The 21,199-nt window shown below is 36.0% G+C and overlaps 1 protein-coding gene across 5 annotated transcripts in view; it reads left to right on the top strand.

The window, feature by feature from the left end:
* The window catches only part of ADK (adenosine kinase), a 499,304-nt gene that overhangs the window by 26,035 nt on the left and 452,070 nt on the right, over positions 1 to 21,199 (top strand). For all 5 annotated transcript variants that reach the window (XM_079135963.1, XM_079135961.1, XM_079135964.1 and 2 more), the window contains exon 2: positions 13,296 to 13,370. In XM_079135963.1, coding sequence (XP_078992089.1) covers positions 13,296 to 13,370 — 75 coding nt within the window. The remainder of the gene's footprint in view (positions 1 to 13,295; positions 13,371 to 21,199) is intronic.

Raw genomic sequence — 21,199 nt, 5'->3', positions numbered from 1 at the left:
TTAAATTTCCTGAAAAAAATGCTTCTACCAAAGTCAAAAATTATAACACATGTTATGAGAGATCATTAGTGACTCTCTCGCTTACCTTTGGTTCTACAAGGAACTTGGTAACTTAGGTTTAGGAGTAGGAAGGAAGACTGCAAGGTGAAGTGAGTATATGGTGACAGTTTTGAAAGTTCCCAGTAAGTACTGTGCTTAATGCAGTTATGTCTTTAGTTTTATCAATCATAATGTTAGGGATGTTCCCATTTTGTGCTCAGTCTAACAGTAACCCCCAAATTAGGTATTAACCCTTTTAACAGTGAGAAGAGTGATCACACGTTATCAAAATCTGACTTCATGTCCAATGTTCTTGCTTTTACACCAGGCTTAAAATGTAGCTAAATGTAGTAATGTGTGATTCTTTGCAGTGACTATGAAAGGATATAGGATGGGAAATCAGACCAGTTGTCAACAACCTAGGATCTAATTGAGGGCCTTTTTTTAGTGTTATTGATTCTATTTCTTTTCTTCTCTGCACATTTTAATGAAATAACTCAGTAGAGTGATACTCATGTATCCTACAGTGTTATTGGGTGATTGGCTTTGCTTTGCTATGCCCTTCCACCATGATGTTCTACTTCACCAGAGACCCAGAGCAATGGGGCTAGCCAACCTTAGACTGAAACTATGAACCACAATAAATCTTGCCTCAAAAAAAAAAAAAAAAAAAAAAAAACCCGCTTTGAAAATGGGTAAAACTGAAAAAACGTTAGAATTTTTAAGCAGGAAACACACTTACCTAATTCCCTTATTTTACTGTTGAAGATACTAAAGCCCAGGTATATTGTGCTTTGTTCAAGTTCACATAAATAGATGCAAATCTTAACTAGAACTTAGATCTCTACATACTTCATTTAGTAGCTTTTTTTTTTGGGGGGGGGGTACCGGGAATTGAACCCAGGGGTGCTTAACCATCGAGCCACATCCCTAACCCTTTTTTATGTTTTATTTTTTTTTTTTAGAAATAGGGTCTCACTGAGTTGTTTAGGGCCTAGCTAAATTGCTGAGGCTGGCTTTGAACTTAGAATCCTCCTGCCTCAGCCTCCCAAGCTGCTGGGATTGCAGGTGTGCACCACTGTACCAAGCTAAGACTTCTTGATGATTTTAGTCAAGAGTTTTTTTCTTTTCTTTTCATTTCTTTCTTTCTTCCTTTTTTTTTTAAAGCTGAAGATCTTTGATTTGGCTGGACATAATCTGACTTTTATTGTTTGTGTTTTATATTACAACATTATTACTGATGGAAAAGTCTAAATTTACAGCCTCTAAAACCAGTTATTCTTGGTGAACCACTTTTTTAATACATATTTTTTAATTGTAGATGGACATAATGCTATTTATTTATTTATTTATTTTATTTATTTATTTATTTGGTACTGGGGATTGAACTCAGGGGCACTTGACTACTGAGCCATATTCCCAAACCCTAATTGTATTTTATTTAGAGACAGGTTCTCATTTAGTTGCTTAGTTCCTTGTTTTGGGTGAGGCTTGCTTTGAACTCACAGTCCTCCTGCCTCAGCCTCTTGAGCCAGTAGGATTACAGGCCCTGTGCTACCATGCCTGGCTATTTTATTTATTTTTGTGTGGTGCTGAGGATTGAACCAGTGCTCTACCACCAAACCACAACCCCAGCCCTGGTGAACACCTTTTACCCTTTGTTATGTAAATCAGATTCCAGCTGGTCTTAATTTGGGAGATTACAGAATGGTTGACAAATTGATGTTTTTGTGGTTTTTTTTGGTGATGTGGTGTGTGGGGGGTGTTGAACCTAGTGCCTCCCAAATGCTAGATAAGCCCTCTATCGCTGAGCTACAGCCCCAACCCACTTATGTCATTTTTAATTGATCCAGTAACAAAGTTGAAACCTGAGTTAAATTCAGGACTGGAAGAGGATCTTACAGAGTGTTTTAATTTTTTTTTTAATACTGGACCTATGTCCAAATTGAAGTGATAGGCCCTTTTTAGACAGTGGTATAGTCTAAGGTAGAGTTCAGATCTTACCAACTTGGGAGGCTGAGGTAGGAGAATCTAAGTCCAACCTGAGCAAATTAGTGAGTCCCTGTCTCAAAAACATAAAAAGAGATGGGGATATCTTAGTGGTAAAGCACCCCTGAGTTTAGTCCGCACTATCAAAAAATTTGATCTCAGGTCCTACTTTGTGCAGTTTTGACTAAGCAACACTATTTTAAAATAGTCATCTGAATATTGCCTTGCTTTTTAAACATCAATGTCTGGTCTGGTTTTGGACATTGCTTACAGCTTAGGTTGTGCCAGGGAAGACTGGACAAATGCTTTTGGGAAACAGTGTGTTTGCTCTAGAGCTAAAGAGCCCTATTCTTTGGCCTGCCCAGACTGGTTGGGTTTGGTCTAAGACTATTCTGGGACTCTGCATATAACTGTGCCCTACATGATGATTCTGGAACCATTTCTGTGGGTTAGGCCTACACTGGAAAATTGATGTGGGCCATGGGTGGGATCTTGGGGTATTTTTCTTCTAACATTCAAGACTTTGAGGTGTGTCCAATAGAATCTGCCAAACCACTCAGATGGAGAACATTCATATGGAGACTAAAATCAGACTGTTTGAAACTGTCTTTCTTTGTTGTTTCCTTTAGAGCATTTAAACAGAATTTTAAAACTCATTTCAGGACCTGTGGTTTTTTTTTTTTTTTTTTTTTTTTTTTGAGAATTGCAAATTTCAGATTATTGCACAAGCTTTTTATGTTTTGAAATTCTTAGTCAATTGAGTTTCTAAATAAATGAAATAATTTCATTTATGAAATATTTTGAAGAACTAAAACAGGAATCCTTATGTGCAGTGTTGTCAGCTGTTAATGTTCATATTTATAAATAGGTCATCTTTGTTTGAAAACACATACAAGGTTTTCTAACTCCAAATCTTTCCATCCACAGTATTGCTACATTAAGCTGAACTATGAAAGATAAAACTGGAACCAAAATAACTGTTTAATTGTTAACCCTTTCTTGCAACATTTGTTAATAGTCATGCCTCTTTACCTCTTCATGGTGTCTTGATTTTAAATTGTTATTTTAAAAAATACTGTACTAAAATATAAGTATGGCTTTTTATTTTTTAAATAGAAAAGCCAGTTTACAAATGGGGTGACCATATGTCCCAGTTTGCCACAGACAGTCCTGGTCATGCCTGTTATCCAGACATAATTATTAACAGCTTTTCATTTATCCTCAAAAATGTCCCATTCAGATAATAAATTATTTGGTCACCTACTTTAACAGTATAATCATATTATTACAACAGGTTTTAGTTTTTGACCTGTTACTCAGAATAGAGACCTTTGAAAAAGGTCTATTTTAGCTAGATTTGCATTTTTTCCATTGGTCAGACATTTTTCTATGAAGAGGGAGATTTAAGTGTCTAGTATGTTGAACAAGAAGGCACATGATTTGAAATTTGAAATTATTTGTCATCATGCTTTTAGAAGGTTATATAACCTTGCTGATACTCTTGTTTTCTTGTCTATTAAACAGAGATAACAACAATACTTACCCTACTTAGTTATTGGGAGGATATAAAAGAGAACACATATAAAAATGCTGAAAATTGCTGTGTTAGTCTTCATGTCATGCATGTGCTCCAGAATATTGAATTTTAAATGAATAAGTTTAGGGGAAACTGCTATTTAACAGGAATTTACAACTTTTTGGAAGTATTGCTATAAAGAAGAGCAGGGAAATAATGGTAGTTGGAGGTATATATTGAGTTGAATTTGGGGGTGGAGGGGCTGAAATTTAAACATTTTATTTTTCAGTACTAGGGAGTAAACCCAGGGGCACTTTACCACTGAGCTACATCCCTAGTCCTTTTTATTTTTTAATTTTATTTTTTATTTTGGGAAAGGTCTAAGTTGCCCAGGCTGGCCTCAAACTGTGATCTTCCTGCCTCAGCCTCCTGAGTAGCTGTCATTATAGGCATGAGCCACTGCATATGGCTAAATGTCAACATAGTTGTATGCTAAAATGAATGACCCAATAAAATGTGAAAAAAATAGATGATACTGAACATAAGGAAGAGATAAAGTATCTTTGAATATGCAAGAAGTGATAGAGTTAGAATACAGATGGAAGACCGATTGGCTTTATCCAGGTAAGGAACATACACATTACCCTTATCTATTCACTTTTTTTCATGCCAGAAATAGAATTTATATATAATAAAATCATGGATCCTGATCTCACTGAATTTTTTTTGTTTTGTGGTGCTGGGGATTTAACCTAGGGCCTCATATGTTAAGCAGGTACTCTACCGCCAAGCTACATCCCCAGCCAAGCTTACTGAATTATGGTAATAAATTTACTTCTCTGAACTGCAGTCAGCTCTGGACATAGAATGTCTGTCTCCCCACAGAGTTCCCTCCTGTCTCTTTTTAGTTAATCATGTTTCCTCCCACCTAAGCAATCACTTTCTGACTTCTCTTATCATTGATTAGTTTTGCCTGTTCTAGTACTTCATATAAATGGAATCATATAATAAGGACTATTTGTGTTTCATTACTTTTGTTCAGCATGGTAATTCTGAGGTTTAGCCATTTTGATGTGTGTTGTTGTTTGTCTTTTTCATTGCTGAGTAATATTCCATTATATGTGTATAGCATCAATTTTGTTGATAGACATTGGGTTATTTCCAGTTTTTGTCTACTTTAATAAAACTACTATGAACATTCTTATATAAGTCTTTGTGTGGATTTGAGTATTAGCATTTGAATTTAACTTAATTTGCTCTTGTTAGTTTTCTTGAGTTAGAAGTTTACTGATTTTAAACCTTTGTTATTTTCTAATATGTGTGTTTCAGATAAAAATGTTCCCCTCTAACGAAGACATGTGGTATATGCCTATAATTCCAGCAATTTAGGAGGCTGAGGCAGGAGGATCACAAGTTTGAGGCCAGCCTTGGCAACTTAGACCTTGTCTTTAAATAATAAAAAATACAAAGGGTTGGGTATGTAATTCAGTGGTAAAGCACCTTAAGTTCAATCCCCAGTACTGCAACCAACAAACAAAACATTTTAAATGTATTCAGTTCAAATTATGTTATAATTTCCATTGTGATTTTTCTGATCCACAGGTCCTTTTTATGTTCACTGTTTAATTTTGTATTATTTGGGGTTTTTCTAGTTAGTTTTGAAAATTGATGTTCAATTTAATTTCATGGTATTCAGGGAACGTATAGTATCTACCGTTTTAAACTGGAGAGTTCGGTAGTTTGTGTTATACTTACAGTGTTGTAGGATAACCAATACCTTTAATTTCAGAACATTTTCATCACACCAAAACAAAACCCCATACTTGTTAGGAGTCATTCTTTATCTGGTCACCCCCAATTCTCTGGCAACCACTATTCTACTTTTTGCCTCTATCATTTTGCCAGTTCTGGACATTTCATGAATAGAATCATGTAGCTGGTTATGGTGGTGCACACCTGTAATTCTAGCAACTCGAGGAGGCAGAAAGATGGCAAATTCAAGGCCAGCCTCAGTAACTTAGCAAGACCCTGTCTCAAAATGAAAAATAAAGGGCTGGGGATGTATGTAGCTTAGTGGGAAAGCTTCCCTGGGTTCTATACCTTGTGCTGCCAAAAAAAAAAAAAAAAAAAAAAGTAAAATTAGGTAATATTTGATCATTGTGCTTGGCATTTTTCACTGAGTGTGATGTTTTCAATGTTCATTAGTATTGCATTCCTTCTTAATGATTAAATAGTATTTTGTTGTACACATATACCATTTTTCATCAATTTATCAGCTAGTAGATAATTAGGTTATTGTCACTTTTTGGCTGTTATGAATAAAGGTACTATAAACACTCATAAAAATTTTTGTATTGTCATGTTTTTATTTTTCCTAAGAGTGGAATTGCTGGGTCATATGGTACTTTTATGTTTACTTTTTTGAGAAATTGTTTCCCAAAATGGCTACATCATTTACATTCCCCACAGCAATATATGAGGATTCCAGTTTCTTCACTTTCTCGTGTTAATACTTGTTATTGTCTCCCGGTCTTTCCTGAGAGGCTGTATGTGTTTGTTGGGGCACATCTTAAACACTCAGCCGGGCTTATAACTCTTCCCATAAATTTCTCTTCTGCTTGTGCAGGGCCTGGTTGTCAGTCAGAGGTGATTACTTTAGGCCTTCCAAGGTTATTCCTAAGCATGCCTGCAGCCCTGAGCACATGCATGCAGCCTTTGAGATTCTCAGGAATATTCAGAACTTTTAAAAACCTCTGGTGTATATTTTATTCCCTACTTTTTCTTTTATGTTTTTAGTTTGTTGTTTGTTTCAAAAATTTCAGGCAGCTGGTTATTTTGACAAATACCTTGGGGAAAAGACTGTTTGCACTGGGGCAAGGTCTGAATCAGGTCAGATAATGGGAAACCTTGGGAGTGGAGTTTTTCAGGGAACTGCAGCAGCTGAAATAGTGGAAATTCCCTGAAAGTGGGGCTTTTTTTTTTTTTTTTTTCGGTACAAGGGATTGAACCCAGGGCCTTGTGCTTGTGAGGCAAGCACTCTACCAACTGAGCTACATCCCCAACCCTGAAAGTGGGGCTTTGAAAGAACTCCAACCCTGTTCTCATCCCTTGGGTTGTGGTTAGGCTTCTCCATTCCACTGTTTGAGGGCTCTTGCTTTTGAGGTCTGCTATGGAGCTGGGGAGAGGGAGGGTTGGATAGTAGTTAGAACACTACAAAGTTTGGCTGGTCACAGTGGTCCAGGCCTATAATTCCAGCATCTATGGAGGCTGAGGCAGGAGGATTGCAGGTTCAAAGCCAGCCTCAGCAACTTAGTGAGACCCTGAGCAATTTAGTGAGACCCTTTCTCTAAACAAAACAAAACAAAACAAAACAAAACTAAACTAAAAAGGACTGGGTATGTGGTTCAGTGGTTAATCACCTCTGTGTTCAATCCTTGGAAACCCCCATCCCCACCCCCCAAAAAAAAGAATGCTACAAAGTTTGCTGTTCTTACTAAGATTCAGCTGTCTTTACATAGGCTTTTGTTTTCTTCAGATTTAAAGTTTTTGTGATTTAATTCTATAAAGATGAGTCATTTGCTTATTAAAACTATATTAATACTCTAATTAACTGTACAAAAAGAGAGACAAACATGTGTATTCATAGGACTGCATGTAAGGCTAGATCCCTGCAGAGGGAATTCCCAGTGTGACCTGATTTATTTGTGAGAAGACAGAGTAGTCCTTCACATGTACATATTAATCTACTTGTCAGGCGTGGTCAGCACTCCACATCTTGGTTGTTTCCTTCCATTATCTCATATCTGGGATCAAATGAGTTTCCATAATCTCTTATCTCCCCATTTATGACTGAAGCAAAGTTTGAAAAAACAAAACAAAATTGTCTTCCTCAAAAGAAATCTGTTATCATAGATAATCTCCTTGGAGACTGACTGCAGCTGTCTAGCACATGTCCATTTAAGATGAAAACCATCTTACCTCCTGTTGGCCTCTTCTGGGCAGCTCTCTCAGCCATCTTGTGTGTGTGTGTGTATAACGTGTATTGAACCGAAGGGTGCTCTGCTACACTGAAGGGCTGAGCTACACCCACAGCCCTTTTTATTTATTTTTTTTTTATTTTAAGACAGGTAAGTTGTTGAGACTGGCTTTGAATTTGAACTTGCAGTCCTTCTGCCTCGGCCTCTTGGGTTGCCACCATGCCTGGCTCAGTTCTCTTTTTTGAATTAGCGTTTCTCAGATTGTCTGTTTGAAGTCTTTGATTAATAAACTTCTGAAAAATAACCTTTTTTTTTGGCTATTGTTTTTATTGCTTTTAAAGCAAGGATACTTGGGAGTCCTCACAGGACCATTATCAATGATGTCATCCTAATTTTTTTCAATTTTTGGGGATTGAATTCAGGGGCACTCTACTACTGAGTTGTATCTACCATCCCTCAACCCCTTTTAATTTTTATTTTGGGACAGCATCTTAGTAGGTTCCAATTTGAGATTCTCTTGCTTCAGCTTCTCAAATCTCTGGGATTACAGACATGTACCACTGTGCCTGCCACCCTATTTGCCTTTTATTTTATTTTATTTTGGTGTTGGTGCTGGGGATTGAACCCAGGGCCTTATGCATGCTAGGCAAGCACTTTACCACTAGGCTGCATACCCAGGCCACCCTAATTGCTTTTTAAACCTTTCTTTTTTTTTTAAATGTTGTTCTGGAGATCAAACAAGGCCTCATGCATGCTAAGCAAATGCTCTTCCTCTGAGCTATGTCCTCAGGCCCTGAACATTTTTTATATCTGTTTTCATATCCTTTCTTTCCCCTTTTCTTTTGAAATACCTTGACTTACTAGCAGTTGCAAAAATAGTACAGAAAGTTCCTGTGCACTATTTACACAACTTCCCAAGGATATATCTTACATAACTATAATATGTTACCAAAATCAGGAGATATAATACTAATAATTTGAATGTATACCTTATTAGAATTTCACCAATTTTTGGAAACTTTTTTATTTAGGTGGTGGTGGTTGTGTATTGCTCCATAAAATTTTATCATGCCTAGATTTCTCCAATTATTATCACAGTCAGGGTGCCTTATGTTCAGTCCACAAGGAAACTCCTGTGTTTTCCCTTGATGGTTATGTTTTCCCCCAAACCTTGAATCCTGGCATCTACTGATCTTATATTTAAAGTGTATCTTTACTAAATGGCATTTAAGTCTTTCCCACCTATACCGTATAGCTTTGTCTTTTAATTGGAGTGACTAATCCATTTATAATTAACGTAATTATGATTTTGATTGGGTTTAATTATACCATCTTTTTGTATTGTTTGTCCCATCCTTTGTTTAATCTTTCCTGCCTTTTCAAAAATTAATTGAATACATTTTAATTATTTTATTTTATATCTTCTGTTGGATTTTTAGCTATATCTCTTTGTGTTAACATTTAGAGTTTGCTCCAGGGAGTGCAGCGTTCATCTTTAACTTATCACAGCCTATCTCGGATTAGTGTTATGTCACTTCGTCTTCCATATAGGAACCTTTAAAATGTAATTTTACTCTACACCTAACCCTGACCTATGAGAGCCTGAGGGAAGTAGTAGTCTGTTGATAAAAAAGGTCAGAACCTATAGCACAAAATCACTCAAAGCCCTTTTGTTTTGGGAATGTCAGCCCTTGGGAATATAAATGTAATTAAGTTTTTAAAAAACTTTTATCTTTTGATATCTAACTGATTGAGATTAGTTGATCAAAATAAAGTTCAAAACAACACAAAATCAGAACTTTTGAACTGAGGAGAGGAGGTGATGAATAAATCTTTGGAGGGAGGGAAGCAGTGGCTTGATGTAGAATATCAGGAGCCATTATCCTCATTGGGAATGGCACCCTCTGGAGTTTTGCAGGGGCAGATTGTATAGCTTTATGTGGTAGCTCTTGGGTAGGAGTTGGTCAGAAATTATTTATGAAGTGAGGTGGTTTCTGAGAAATTTGAAAAAGATGATTGGTCCGGGCATTATGGGACACGCTGATAATCCTAGCTTCTTGGTAGACTGAGGCAAGAGGATCACAAGTTCAAGGCCAGCCTGGACAACTTTAGGGAGACCTTGCCTCAGATAAAATATAAAAAGGGTTGGGGACATAGCTCAGTGGTAGAGTACCCATATTCAATCTCTAGTAGCTCAGAGAAGAAAAACAAACAAATGATTGGAAATTTTCCAGATTTTCTAATTGGAAGTACTTTGCAGGTGGTCACATTCAGGGAACATAAGAGGTTGTATGTGTTAGAATCATAGCAATATAAGGCAAAATAGATACTGTGTTTCAGTGATCTTAATTAGCATGTATACTTCTTCCCATTTTAACATCTCTGTAATTGGCATATATCTTACAACTGATAGAGTCTTGCATTATCATCAGAAATTGGAATTATTTGGGATTCTTGGTAAATGTGATGAAATATGATAGGTTTGAAGCCTGGGACAGGTGCACATGCCTGTTATTCCAGTGACTAGGAAGGCTGAGGCAGGAATGCTGAAAATTTGAGGCCAGCCTCAGCAACTTTGCAAGGCTCTAAGCAGCTTAGTAAAACCTTGTCTCAAAATAAAAAAGGTCTGGGAATGTAACTTAGTGGTAAAATGCTCTGAGTTCAATCCCCAGTTTAAAAAAAAAAAAAGAAAGAAAGAAAGAAAAAGAAAAGAGAAATAGTTTTGAGCTAGACTCAGTGTCTGTATTTATTTGTTTAATTTGTGGTACTGGGGATTGAATTCAGGGCTTACATATGCTAGGAAGACAAATTTGCTCAGAAAACATTCCATGTTCATGAATTAGAAAATTTAATGTTGTTAAAATGATAGTACTTAAAAAATGAACCTATAGATTCAGTGCAATTCCAATTAAGATCCCAACTGCCTTTTTTGCAGGAATAGACAAGCTGATCTTAAAATTTGTATGGAATTGCAACAGACCTAAAACAGAAAATAGAAAAAACAATTTAGAAAACCAGCAACGTTGGATAATGTCCTTTGATACAGAAAAGTCTTACATTTTGATGAAGTTCAGTTTATATTTTCTTTCCTTACATGTGCTTTTACTGTTGTATTTAAGATATGTAAGATGAGTATCTAAGAATCTAACATCATAGCTGGGCATGGTATTCCACACCTGTAATCCCAGTCAGTAACTTGGGAGGCTGAGGCAGGAGAATCACAAGTTTGAGGGAAGCCTGAGCTATTTAGCAAGATCCTTTCTCAAAATGAAAATAAAATGAACTAAGAATATGGTAAAGTGCCTGTGGGTTTAGTTCTCAGAACCAAAAAGTTGGAGGGCTCATGCTTGTGACTTAATGGCGTGTTACAGAACTACAATAATCAAAACTGTGGTATTGGCATACAGATAGACTCTTAGGTCAATATAATAGAATTGAGAATCCAGAAATACAAACTATCAAGAAGTTCAAAACCAACCCACAGAATAGGAGAAATGTTTGCAATTCATATATCTGGTATATCTAACATCTAGATTATAAAAAAGAATGTTTATAACTAAATGATGAAAAGATAAATAACCCAGTTAAAATATGAGCAAAGAAAAACAGACATTTCCACAAAGGTACAAATGGCCTATAAATACATGAAAAATAATAACATTATTCTTCATTAGAAAAATGCAAATCAAAACCACAACATTACTTCGTATCTACCAGAATGTGTATAATTTAAGAAAATGAAATATAACAAGTTTTGGCAAGGATGTAGAGAAATTAGAACACTCATATGTTCTTGATAGGAAGATAAAGTGGTATAGCTACTGTGGAAAATAGTTTCGGTGGTTCCTCAAAAAGTTAAAAACAAAATTACCATATGACCCAACAATCTTACTCCTCCATGTATACCAAAGAGAAATGAAAACATTTCTACAGAAAAGCATGTACATGAATGTTCATAAGCCTTATTTATAACACTAGACAAAAATGAAAACAATCCAAATGTTCATCAACCAACAAATGTTTAAACAAAACGTGGTATACATAAATGGAATGCTATGCTATAAAAAGGAATGAAAATCCGACACCTGCTACAGGATGGACTTTCTAAAAAGAGGTATCATGATTATGTTCCTTAGAACCAAGGCTACCAGTTAGAGGTAGAGAGATTGACGTATAGGCAGCAGAATACTATTTTATCATGATGGGGATGTGCCAAGTTTGATTCTGGTGGTTACCTGACTGTACATTTAACCAGACACTTTAAAAGGGTAAATGGAAAGAAAACACTTTCCCATTATTATTATAATATATTTTTTAAATTAACATGTTCTAGGAGTTTTTATTGTTTGTAAAATTGCACAAATCTTAGTAGTCCTTGAAGTGATGGGTAACTTTACTGTATTTGTCTGTTGATCTTTTATCTTCTAAGCACTTATTTTCTTCTTCTGGTATTAGACTTATTTTGATTACAAATGCAACTTGATGTGTGAATGAATAAATATATTATCTTTTAATCCCCCCTCCACTGCTTCCTTTTGTTCTTAATATTTTTTTTAGTTGTAGATGAACACAATATATTTATTTATTTATTTTTATGTGGTGCTGAGGATTGAACCCAGTGCTTCATATGTGCTAGGCAAGCACTCTATTACTGAGCTATACCCCCAGTTCTCCATTGCCTTCTTTAAATAGAAAAGGGACAAATGTCATCTTCTTGCATATTAAGTCATAGTTCCCTAATCTAGTGTTAATGAAATACTAATTCAATCTTTTCAACTCATTATAGACTAATAATTATAGGGTATACCTCATTCTATTAAGGCAACACTGAGGCACTGTTCCTTTTAATATTGCCTCTTGATATTAGTGATTGTCACCAAATGGTAAGGTTGATGTTTGGAGGCAACTGCAAAGGATTTTCAGCCAACTGGAGACCCCTGAAAAATTATATAAGGCAAATCTTAGTAAAGTAGATGAGAGCTTCCCATTGAGATTGACTCACACGTGGACACTGGTCCCTTTCTTGCTGCTTGTGTGCTTCTGTTTAAGGCATCATCTGTGGTGGAGTCCTCCTTTCCTTGGCATTGAGTTATACTGCACTTGCTTATGAAAAATTAGATTTCTTCAAAGTCTGTTAAAGGTAATTGAGAATTATATCATCTTTGATGTCCATTGTGGAAGCCCCATCACAATCTCATTCACAGTTTGTTAAGGGTGGGGCTCATGCTTGGTCTGTCATAGGACTTGCTGCTTACTCCCTAATAACTATCATTAGTAGAGGACCTTATTAGTGAGAGAGTGTTAATTGTGAGTCATGTTTATTGAATATAGAACTTGGTTATAATAGATCTTTAAAAAAATATTGAAATTAATTAGCTTCAGTCATTGACTGTTGAATATTATTTAAAAAATCACATGATTTGCTTTCTTCTACTGTTATATTTTATTTCATCCAGTTTAAAAAACATCTTTTTTTGTGCTAAGTGTGGTGGTACATACTTGTAATTCCAATAACTTGATTTGGGAGGCTGAGAACAAGAGGATTGTGACTTTAAGGCCAGCCTGGGCTAGTTAGCAAGATTCTGTCTTAAAATTTAAAAAAAAAAATCCTTTTTTCTAAATGACTTTTGTACTACCTCTAAAATGTTCTACATGTAATAGGCAAGCAAAAAGTTTAATAAACTATTATGTTAGGTTTATTTCCAGTGTGAAGATTTATTTTTATATTTGGTGTATTTTACATTTTTATAACATATTTTGTTTATGGTTTGTAGGGAAAATATTCTCTTTGGAATGGGAAATCCTCTTCTTGACATCTCTGCTGTAGTGGACAAAGATTTCCTTGATAAGTAAGTAATAAAGGTTTTAAAAATAAGTATATACAATGTGAACCTTATATTTGAAGAAAATCTGATGAAAACTGTAGACTCAATAAAGTCTTCCCAACTTTGAATGCAGACTGATAGTGAAAGTTGTAAGTGACTTAACTATGTTTTTACTACTATCACTTCATGTGTCATTTATTATAGAATCAAATAGTATACCAGGAATGTAGGACAGATTTAACATTTAGAGTGTAATTGGAATAGTTCACTATATTGACAGACTAACAAACTGTGTGTGTGTGTGTGTGTGTGTGTGTGTGTGTGTGTGTGTATATATAATCATCTTTTTAAAAATTTTTTTAGATGTCAGTAGACCTTTATTTTATTTATTTATTTATATGTGATGCTGAGAATCTAACCCAGTGCCTCACACATGCTAGGCAAGCACTCTGCCACTGAGCCACACCCCAGCCCCTATAATCATCTTTCCTCCTCATGGAATATTTTGTTGAGAACATTCTGTAACGCAGACTTTCTATTGTAAATTCTTTTAACTTTTGTTTATTGTGGAAAGATTTTATTTCATCGTCAAATCTGTAGGTTAGTTTTGCTGGGTATAGGATTCTTGGTTGGCAACCATGTTCTTTCAGAGCTTGAAATAATGTTGTTCCAGGCCCAGGATTTCTGTTTGGTTTTTTTTTTTTGAGAATCTCTATCTCTTTGTTGAAAATGATGTTTTGCTTCCTGCAGTTGCTCTTTCAGCTTATTGGTATTATCATTCATTGCCTGCATTTTCTCTCTTATCTCATCTTTTGCTTCGTGAATCATCTTAATCATGTATAATCTGAAGTCCTTTTCTGACATTTCTTCTAACATACTGTCATTGGATTCTATTAATATAGAATCTAGATTTGTTTGGATCATTTTCTTCCCTTGTTTTTTCATGTTGTTCATGTATCTTCCCCTCTAGCAGTGCAGATCTGGGGTATTGCAGATTTCCCCCTATAGGCTTATAGTGGCCCTTTAGGTTTCCAAAACCCTTTCTTTAAGGGGAGATCAATATAAGCAGTGCCCAACTCAGACACTATGCAATCCTAGACCAAATAGCCCCTATGAGGACAATAACAATATTGTCATAATAGCAACATGTATCCCATTTGTTTACAATAAAATAAAAAAAAATTTAAAAAAAGATAATTTAAAAAAATATTGTCATAATAAACAGAATGAGTTCAAATAGTATCTTCAGTAAAACAAACGGATTTGCAATGAGGTCTGAAGTTTCTAATGGAGGACAAAGAGGATGCAGAGGGATGTAGAATGTAGCTGTTAATGGGATAAGAAAAGAATATACAGAAGTTCTAGATAATAGAAAGGGTGAGAGTGTAATCAAAAGAAATTGGATGTTAGCATGCAAAAAGGGAGAAGGAGACTCTGAGGGAACAGGTAAACAAAAGGAAAAGAGAGCAAGAAAAGTAAAGAAATAAAAACTTATAATTTTTCAATAAGGAGAAGAAAGAAAATCTACAGTATAACAGTCATATAGTAATCAAACCTCCCAGTGTTCAGTAGCCTGATGCATGAGAGGTACCTGACAATGAGCTTCAAGCCTCCAGCAGGCGTCTCAGGATAGGATTTGCCCCACCTAAAGATTGGAGCTCCGGCTTCCAGGATTATCCAAGATGACCACTCTGGCTTCAAAATGTGTTGGCAAATGGGGAGCTGAAGCTCAAGATGTGGGCGTGGTCAGCTGGAGGTCCTGGAGGCGGGATGCAGTTGGTCAGGCAGGGGTCCTGGAGGTCGGGTGTGTTTGGTGTGGTTGTGGGATCCTGGAGGCCAGGTGTAATCGTCAGTCTGGGATCCCGGTGATAGGGTGCAGTCAGTTGGTCTGGGGGTCCTGGTGGCAGAGAGCAGTCAGTTGATGTGAGGGCCCCAGAGGCAGGGAGTGATTGGTCAAGCTGAGGGATCCTGGAGACGGGGCTCAGTCAATCTGGCCAGGGGTCCTATGAGGCCTGGCTGTTGTCTCAAAATGTCAGCAGCCCTATAATCATCTTAATAGATACACAAAAGCCATTTGACAAAATCTAGTATCTAGGTCTGATAAAAAATAATATATAGCAGTCTTAGGAATAGACGGGAACTTCCTTAATCTCATAAAGGTTAGATTAGGGAAAAGCCTACTAAAATCTTTTTTTTTTTTTTTTAATTCTGGAGATTGAACCCAGGGGTGCTTTACCACTGAGCTACATCCCCAGTCCTTTGTATATTTTATTTTGAGACAGGGTTTCGCTAAGTTGCTGAGGCTATCCTTGGATTTGTCCTCCTGCCTTAATTTCCTGAGCATCTGGGATTACGTGTGTGCACTACCTGCCCAACTTAGAAATCATTCCTTTTAAAAAAATTTTTTTTTAAATTTTAATTTTGTTTTTTTTTTAGTTGTAGATGAAAACAATAACTTTATTTTATTTATTTATTTTCATGTGATTCTAAGGATTAAATCCAGTGCTACACACATGCTAGGTGAGCACTCCACCACTGAGCCACAACTCCAGCCCTGAAAATCATTCTTTATGATAAAATTGAACACTTTCCTTTAAGATCAATTGAGGAACAATTCAAAGATATCACCCCTTGCTACTTATATTCAAATTGTTTACAGTGGCATTTGAGATTCTAGTCAGTGTAATCAGGTAAGAAGCAATAAGATAATCCAGATTGTAAAGGAAGGAATAAACTTGGTATTTCCAGAAGATGTGATCATCCCTGTAGATTATCTAAAGAATCTATAAAAAAAACTATTGTTTGATTTTAAGAACTATTATAAAACTCACATAGTCAAAATAGTGGTATCAGTGTAAAGGTTGACAGGTAGATTGTATAGATTGTATAGAAAAGTCCAGAAATGGGCCGACACATAAACAGACAACTGATTTTTGACAGAAGGGCAGGGCAGTTCATTGGAGAAAGGATTGTCTTTTCTTTCTGTTTTAATATTCTTAGGTACAGATGAATACAATACCTTTTATTATTTTATTTATTTTTATATTGTACTGACGATCGAACTCAGTGCCTCATATGTGCTAGGTAAGCACTCTACCACTGAACTACAATCCCAGCCCAAGGATTGTCTTTTCAACAAGTTGTGTTGCAACAATTGGATAGCCATGCACAAAACAAATTATGTATATTTTATACTAGAATTAGCTGGTAGAACTAAATGTGAAATCTAAAATGATAACATTTCTAGATAATAACGTAGAAGAAATTCTTTGTGTCTTTGATTTAAGGCAAGATTTCTTACATATATGACATCAGAGACATGTTTCATAAAAGGAAAAATTGATGAATTGGACTTCATCAGAATGAAGAATTTCTGCTATTTAGAAAAACATTATTAAGAAAACAAGGATAAACCATGGGTTGGGATAAAGTTGTTGCAAAGTATATATCTGATCATTTGTACTGAGAATATATGAAGTACTTTCTTCTTTATATTTCATATAATCAGAAAAGAAGCAAACGATTTTACTTATTTATTCATTTGTTTATTGGTACTAGGGATTGAACCCAGGGTTGATTAACCTCTGAGCCATATCCCCAGTCCTTTTTATTTTTTATTTTAAGACAGGGTCTAACTAAGTTGCGTAGGACCTCACTAATTTGCTGAGACTGGCTTTGAACTTTATCCTCCTGCCCCAGCCTCCCGAGTCTCTGGGAGACCTGCATCACTGCCTGGCAACAAACCGATTTTGAAAATGGGCAAAAGATTCAAATGTTTGCTGGTGTGGTGGCACATGCCTATAATCCTAGCTGCTTCAGAGACTGAAGCAGGAGGATTACAGGTTCAAAGCCAGCCTTACCAACTTAGTCCCTAAGCAACTTAGCGAGATCCTGTCTCAAAAATAAAACACAAAAAGGGCTGAGGATATGGCTCAGAGGTTAAGCACCCCTGGGTTCAATTTCTGGTACCAAAAAAAAAAAAAAAAAGAAAAAAAGTTTCAAATGTTTACCAAAGATGTTTAGATAGTAAATAAGCATATGAAAAGGTACTCAATATCCTTAGTCATTGGGTAAATATACATAAAAGGCATAATGAAATATCACTATGTATCTGTTAGAATGACCAAAATTTAAAAACTGAGGATACCAAATATTGGCCAGGATGTATTCCTGTTCCTAGGAATGTAAAATGGTACGCCTGATTTGACAGTTTCTTAAGAAGTTAAATACATTTTCTGTTGACCCTAACCATTCCATTCTTTAGGTATTTTGCCCAAGAGAATGAAAGTACATGTTCGTAGTTGCTCACTAGTGTTCATAACTTTGTTTTTAATAACTAAAATCTAAGGAAGTGACCTAATTATCTACCAGCTGGTGAATCCTTGAACAGAATATTTACCCATACACTGAAATACTACTGCGCAAAAAAAAAAGAGATACAGTATTGCTTGGATGAAATTCAGAATAATTATATTAACTGAAAGAAGTAGACAAAAAGAAAGAATATATGTTGTGTAATTCCATTTATACAACAGATAATTCAATTTCATCTTTTTTATTTTTTTATTTTTTTGAAACCAGGAATTGAACCGAAAGGTGCTTAACCACTGAGCCACATCCCTAGCCCCTTTTTTATTTTTCACTTTGAGATAGGGTCTCACTGAATTGCTTAGGGCCCTGCTAAGTTGCCCTTGCCAGCTTCAAACTTACGATCCTCCTGCCTCAGCCTCCTGACTTATTGGGATTACAGCATGAGCTACCACGCCCAGACCAACTGAATCTTAGATTGCAGAAAACAGATCAGTGGTTACATTTGGATGGGTTCACGGTGCAATGGAGGGCGGAGAGAGGAATTTTAAAAGGGGCAGGAAGGAGGTTTTAGGATTATATTCATTATCTTCATCCTTTGTTGATTTCATGAGTATATACATACATCAAATTGTACACCTTAAATATATATAGCTTTTATGCCAATTACACATCAGGAAAGCTATAATATATAAAACAAAATAAAATCAGTTGAACATGAATTCATGAATTTGCAATTAGATCTCCTTTGTTTGCATAGTAGGGGGTGTTTTGTCTAGAAAGTCAACTAATTCATGATCACTATTTAAAAAGATTCAGGGCTGGGTCATAGGTCAGAAGTACTTGCCTAGCATGTACAAGGCCCTAGGTTCAATTCCAGAATAACACACATACACGCAGATCAAATGATGTATAAAAATACAAAGAAAGGCTGAGTATGGTGGCACATTCCTATGATCCCAGTGACTTGGGAGGCTGAGGCAGGAGGATTTCAAGTTTGAGGCAAGCCTGGGCAAATTAGTGGGACCCTGTCTCAAAAAATTAAAAGCACTGGAGATGTAGCTCTGTTAGAGTGCTCTTGGATTCAGTCCCTAGTAATGGGGAGGGGTTTGAAGGTAGGATACAAAGAAAGTTTAAATTTAAAATTTTTGTTACTATTCTGGTGAATATGCCTCCAGATACCTGTTAGTCATATATAACCTAGAGATACATATTTATGTTATTAGGAGCTCAAAAGGACAGGAGGAAGGTTTTAGGGTTATATTCATTATCTTGGTTATATTCATTACTTGAAGCCCAAATAACTTCTTTGTATTATTAGCAGCTGAGTCTAAATGACCAGCTGAAATTTTGTTTTATTTCAGGAAGTTTTTGTTTGTTTGCTTTCTGTGGTACTGGGTATTGGAACTGTGAGTCTCATCTATACCAGGCAAGCACTCTACCAGTGAGCTACATCCCTAGCCCTACTTCGGGAATTTTCTTCAGCACTGAGTTTGAAATCAGTACTCAGAGATAAAAAACAAGTTTTTGAATCCTAGCTATTAAAGGGAGAAATGTACTTATATTCCACACCCATTTCTTGCAAAGTACATGTGAAAATGTGCCTTATGCTTTCAATAAGACTATGTTTAAATGACATTTCAAATTATGTTTAGTAAGTATTTTACATTTTAACTATGCAAGTACATTATCCAGGGGTAGTTTACTATGTACTGTATTGCTATGGTTTGAATCATGGTGTTCCACTACACAATTCATATTGAATTTTAATCCCCAGTGCAATGCTATTAAGAGGTGTGGCCTTTGGGAAGTGATTAAGTCATGAGGGTAGAGTCCCTTATGAAAGGGCTTGTTCAACTCAAACCCAAAAGAAAGAAGCAGGAGGATTCAGTGAGAGGGTTTAGACATTTTATTACTCAACTTGCTCCTTGACAGTGCCAGGCTGTCGCAACACACCTATAAGCAGGGGAGAACATACATAGGATAGATTTTATGCCAACTGCTCCTGTGGGTCTCTTCAAATGTTTTATGAGTATATGACTTGACTTCATAATCAAGGTCCTTCTGTTTTAATCTACACCTAAGGATTGGAGATAAGGGAAGTGGTCAGTTTCCCTTGTCCTTACCACCTTAATACATTTTTAGGAGTCCTTTGTTTACCTTCAGAAACATCAAATCTTCTAGGCACTCACTTTGTGTTTACCCCAACAGGAATCAAGGTTGGTTCCAGGTGTGATGGTGCATGCCTGTAAGCCCAGTGACTTGGGAGTCTGAGACAGGAGAATCACAAGTTCAAGGCCAGCCTCAGCAACTTAGCAAGACCCTGCCTGAAAATTTAAAATATAAGGACTGGTTTTGTAGCTCAGTGGTAAAATGCCCCTGAGTTAATTCCAAGTACCCACCCCCTGAAAAAAATGTTGAGCTTGCACTTTCTTTTTTTTTTTTTTTTTTAAATGGTTTTTTAGATGTTGATAGACCTTTATTTTATTCGTTTATTTATATGTGGTACTGAGAATCAAACACATTGCCTCACACATGCTGGGCAAGTGCTTTACCACTGAGCTACAACCCCAGCCCTGCACTTCCATTTTTTAATTTTTTTATTTTTTACAGATTGCATTTTGATTCATTGTACACAAATGGGGTACATAATTTTGTTTCTGTGGTTGTACACGATGTAGATTCATACCATTGGTAATGATGTCTGTCTCATTCCACCATTTTTCATTACTCCCTCCATTTCCCTCTACATAATCTAAAGTTCCTCTATTCTTCTCTCACCCCCTATCCCCCACCCCCATTATATATCATCAATCCACTTATCAGGGAAAACATTTGGCCTTTGGTTTTTTGGGATTGGCTTATTTCACGTAGCATGATATTCTCCAATTTCATCCATTTATCTGCAAATTCCATTCTTTAAGTTAGGTGAGGACACAGAATTCCTCCTAAGGATGTACCAACAGAGAACCATCTTAGAGGCAAAGAGCAGCCTCTGTTACACACAAATCCTGACATTGCATTATCTTAGACTTCCCATTATCCAGAAATGTGAGAAGTAAATTTCTATTGTTTATAAATTACCCAGTCTATAGTATTTTATTGTATGAGCACAGATAAATACTATACCATATGAATTAGGTGTATTTTTATTAGTACCTTATACTATGAAGGTGAATTAAATATCAGAAATCTTTTGATAAAGTTTTTTTTTCCTGATTCTGAACCTGCCCCCTATAAGTAGACTTTACTACTGAACCAGATCCTCAACCCCCTCCTTTCCCTCCACTTTTTTTTTTTTTTTCTAAAATGGGATTTTCTTGCCTCAGCCTCCTTAGTTTCTTGAGCCTAGCCTGATTTCTGAATTTTTATGAAGAGTATTTGGCCTTTTTCTGATATCTAGAATATCTAAACCCAGGGATGTTTAACTACTGAGCTGTTTAACTCCCCAGTCTGTTTGTTTATTTTTTATTTTTTTTTTTATTTTGAGACAAGGTGTGGGTAAGTTGCTAAGGCTGGCTATGAACTTGTGATCCTCCTGCCTT

Source organism: Sciurus vulgaris (assembly GCF_902686455.1).
Source record: "Sciurus vulgaris genome assembly, chromosome: 4".
In the NCBI taxonomy this organism is placed as follows: Eukaryota; Metazoa; Chordata; class Mammalia; order Rodentia; family Sciuridae; genus Sciurus; species Sciurus vulgaris.
This window is presented reverse-complemented; position numbering and strand designations above follow the sequence as displayed.